The 3,368-nt window shown below is 51.0% G+C and overlaps 1 protein-coding gene across 1 annotated transcript in view; it reads right to left on the bottom strand.

Moving 5' to 3' along the window:
• LOC123762158 (autotransporter adhesin BpaC-like) overlaps positions 1-1,811 on the bottom strand; it is a 1,835-nt gene extending 24 nt beyond the window's left edge. Inside the window, exons 1-2 of the mRNA XM_045748535.1 lie at positions 828-1,811; positions 1-612 (exon numbers count right to left, since the gene is read on the bottom strand). The exon at positions 1-612 is cut by the window's left edge and continues 24 nt beyond it. Coding sequence (XP_045604491.1) covers positions 1-612; positions 828-1,811 — 1,596 coding nt within the window. The remainder of the gene's footprint in view (positions 613-827) is intronic.
• Positions 1,812-3,368: the final 1,557 nt, after the last annotated feature.

Consider the following 3,368-nt stretch of genomic DNA (forward strand, 5'->3'; position numbering starts at 1 on the left):
TGGTCTGATCTTGGCCGCTTCTGGTGTGACCTTGATCCCTTCTTGTGTGACCTTGGCCCCTTCTGGTGTGACCTTGACCCCTTCTGGTGTGATCTTGGCCCCTTCTGGTGTGGCCTTGGCCCCTTCTGGTGTGATCTTGGCCCCTTCTGGTGTGGCCTTGGCCCCTTCTGGTGTGACCTTGGCCCCTTCTGGTGTGACCTTGTCTCCTTTTGGTGTGACCTTGTCCCCTTCTGGTATGACCTTGGCCCCTTCTGGTGTGGCCTTGGCCCATTCTGGTGTGACCTTGGCCCCTTCTGGTGTGACCTTGGCCCCTTCTGGTGTGACCTTGGCCCCTTCTGGTGTGACCTTGGTCCCTTCTGGTGTGGCCTTGGCCCCTTCTGGTGTGACCTTGGACCCTTCTGGTGTGACCTTGGCCCCTTCTGGTGTGACCTTGGCCCCTTCTGGTTTGACCTTGGCCCCTTCTGGTGTGGCCTTGGCCCCTTCTGGTGTGACCTTGGCCCTTTCCGGTGTGATCTTGTCCCCTTCTGGTGTGACCTTGTCTCCTTCTGGTGTGACCTTGACCCCTTCTGGTGTGACCTTGGCCCTTTCTGGTGTGATCTTGGCCTCTTGCCCCTTCTGGTGTGATCTTGGCCCCTTCTGGTGTGGCCTTGGCCCCTTCTGGTGTGGCCTTGGCCCCTTCTGGTGTGGCCTTGGCCCCTTCTGGTGTGACCTTGGCCCCTTCTGGTGTGACCTTGCTCCCTTCTGGTGTGATCTTGGCCCCTTCTGGTGTGACCTTGTCCCCTTCTGGTGTGACCTTGGCCCTTTCTGGTGTGATCTTGGCCTCTTGCCCCTTCTGGTGTGATCTTGGCCCCTTCTGGTGTGGCCTTGGCCCCTTCTGGTGTGGCCTTGGCCCCTTCTGGTGTGACCTTGGCCCTTTCCGGTGTGATCTTGTCCCCTTCTGGTGTGGCCTTGTCCCCTTCTGGTGTGACCTTGGCCCCTTTTGGTGTGGCCTTGGCCCCTTCTGGTATGACCTTGGCCCCTTCTGGTGCGGCCTTGGCCCCTTCTGGTCTGACCTTGTCTCCTTCTGGTGTGACCTTGTCCCCTTCTGGTGTGACCTTGGCCCCTTCTGGTGTGGCCTTGGCCCCTTCTAGTGTGACCTTGCTCCCTTCTGGTGTGATCTTGGCCCCTTCTGGTGTGGCCTTGGCCCCTTCTGGTGTGACCTTGGCCCTTTCCGGTGTGATCTTGTCCCCTTCTGGTGTGACCTTGCTCCCTTCTGGTGTGGCCTTGGCCCCTTCTGTTGTGACCTTGCTCCCTTCTGGTGTGATGTTGGCCCCTTCTGGTGTGACCTTGGCCCCTTCTGGTGTGACCTTGGTCCCTTCTGGTGTGACCTTGGTCCCTTCTGGTGTGGCCTTGGCCCCTTCTGGTGTGATTTTGGCCCCTTCTGGTGTGACCTTGTCCCCTTCTAGTGTGACCTTGGCCCCTTCTGGTGTGACCTTGTCCCCTTCTGGCGTGACCTTGGTCCCTTCTGGTGTGACCTTGGTCCCTTCTGGTGTGGCCTTGGCCCCTTCTGGTGTGACCTTGGCCCCTTCTGGTGTGACCTTGGCCCCTTCCTGTGTGACCTTGGCCCCTTCTGGTGTGACCTTGTCCCCTTCTGGTGTGACCTTGCTCCCTTCTGGTGTGACCTTGGTCCCTTCTGGTGTGGCCTTGTCCCCTTCTGGTGTGACCTTGCTCCCTTCTGGTGTGACCTTGGCCCCTTCTGGTGTGACCTTGGCTCCTTCTGGTGTGATCTTGGCCCCTTCTGGTGTGACCTTGGCCCCTTCTGGTGTGACCATGCTCCCTTCTGGTGTGTCCTTGGCCCCTTCTAGTGTGACCTTGCTCCCTTCTGGTGTGATCTTGGCCCCTTCTGGTGTGACCTTGTCCCCTTCTGGTGTGACCTTGCTCCCTTCTGGTGTGACCTTGGTCCCTTCTGGTGTGGCCTTGTCCCCTTCTGGTGTGACCTTGCTCCCTTATGGTGTGACCTTGGCCCCTTCTGGTGTGACCTTGGCTCCTTCTGGTGTGATCTTGGCCCCTTCTGGTGTGACCTTGGCCCCTTCTGGTGTGACCATGCTCCCTTCTGGTGTGTCCTTGGCCCCTTCTAGTGTGACCTTGCTCCCTTCTGGTGTGATCTTGGCCCCTTCTGGTGTGACCTTGTCCCCTTCTGGTGTGACCTTGCTCCCTTCTGGTGTGACCTTGGTCCCTTCTGGTGTGGCCTTGTCCCCTTCTGGTGTGACCTTGCTTCCTTCTGGTGTGACCTTGGCCCCTTCTGGTGTGACCTTGGCTCCTTCTGGTGTGATCTTGGCCCCTTCTGGTGTGACCTTGGCCCCTTCTAGTGTGACCTTGCTCCCTTCTGGTGTGTCCTTGGCCCCTTCTAGTGTGACCTTGCTCCCTTCTGGTGGCTGTACCTCTCTCAACCAGTTTAAGAGTTAAACCAAGTACTGCCTAATTAACTCCATGTAACCTAACTTACCTCCTAAATGTCAACCCATGTCTTGCTATTTTTTGAACAACGCTGTTCACCAACATGTGCAATTGCTGATTTACGCTATGTTAACCCCCTTTTTGTATTTTTTATTCCTTCTTTCAACACAATTTATACCTAATCCCGATTACTATTAAGTTTTAGTCTGTGTTTTTTTCCCCCCACACCTTGCCCGAAATGCTATGAGTATTAGTGGCTTTAGGTATTGTATGTACTAGCTCTGCCTATAAATCCAACATTATGTTTGTAAATCAACTGTATGTACTTTAAAATGTATTTATTATTTATTTTTCAATCAGTAAGTATTAAAAGAAGGCACCAAGCTGGGAAGGCTATGTAGCACCATTGTGTGTAACAATAAACCAAATTTTTTTTAACAAATAATGCACCTGTATGGGAAAACAAATCCTATCTGCTGTAAAAATATTGATGCAATTATTTAAATGAAAAATATAATGAAAGAAATATTACTGGTTTATTTTTATCCTATCTTTTTGTACTGTACAGTATATCCAAGGAAGTGAAAAATTGAGACATAATGCACAATTTAATGAATGATTAGCATGGATTAGCAGTTCAAAAGAAATATGACTTGTATTACATATGAACATGAGATCTTAATGATCCATGGTCAACATGATTTAATAAGGATAATACAGTACTGTATTTGTAATAATACAAACTATAATTTAAAATCTTTATTACTGATTTTTTTTATTAAGAAGATTAGGTATACACAGCAATGTGCTGCTACCCTATTCTATATGGAATATTACAGTGTAGATAAAAAACTAGCTATAAGTTTATCTAATACTCCCATCTCACAGGAGGGTTAGACATACTGTACATGGAATCAATTTAGAAAATACCA

Source organism: Procambarus clarkii, chromosome 34 (assembly GCF_040958095.1).
Source record: "Procambarus clarkii isolate CNS0578487 chromosome 34, FALCON_Pclarkii_2.0, whole genome shotgun sequence".
NCBI classification, from domain to species: Eukaryota; Metazoa; Arthropoda; class Malacostraca; order Decapoda; family Cambaridae; genus Procambarus; species Procambarus clarkii.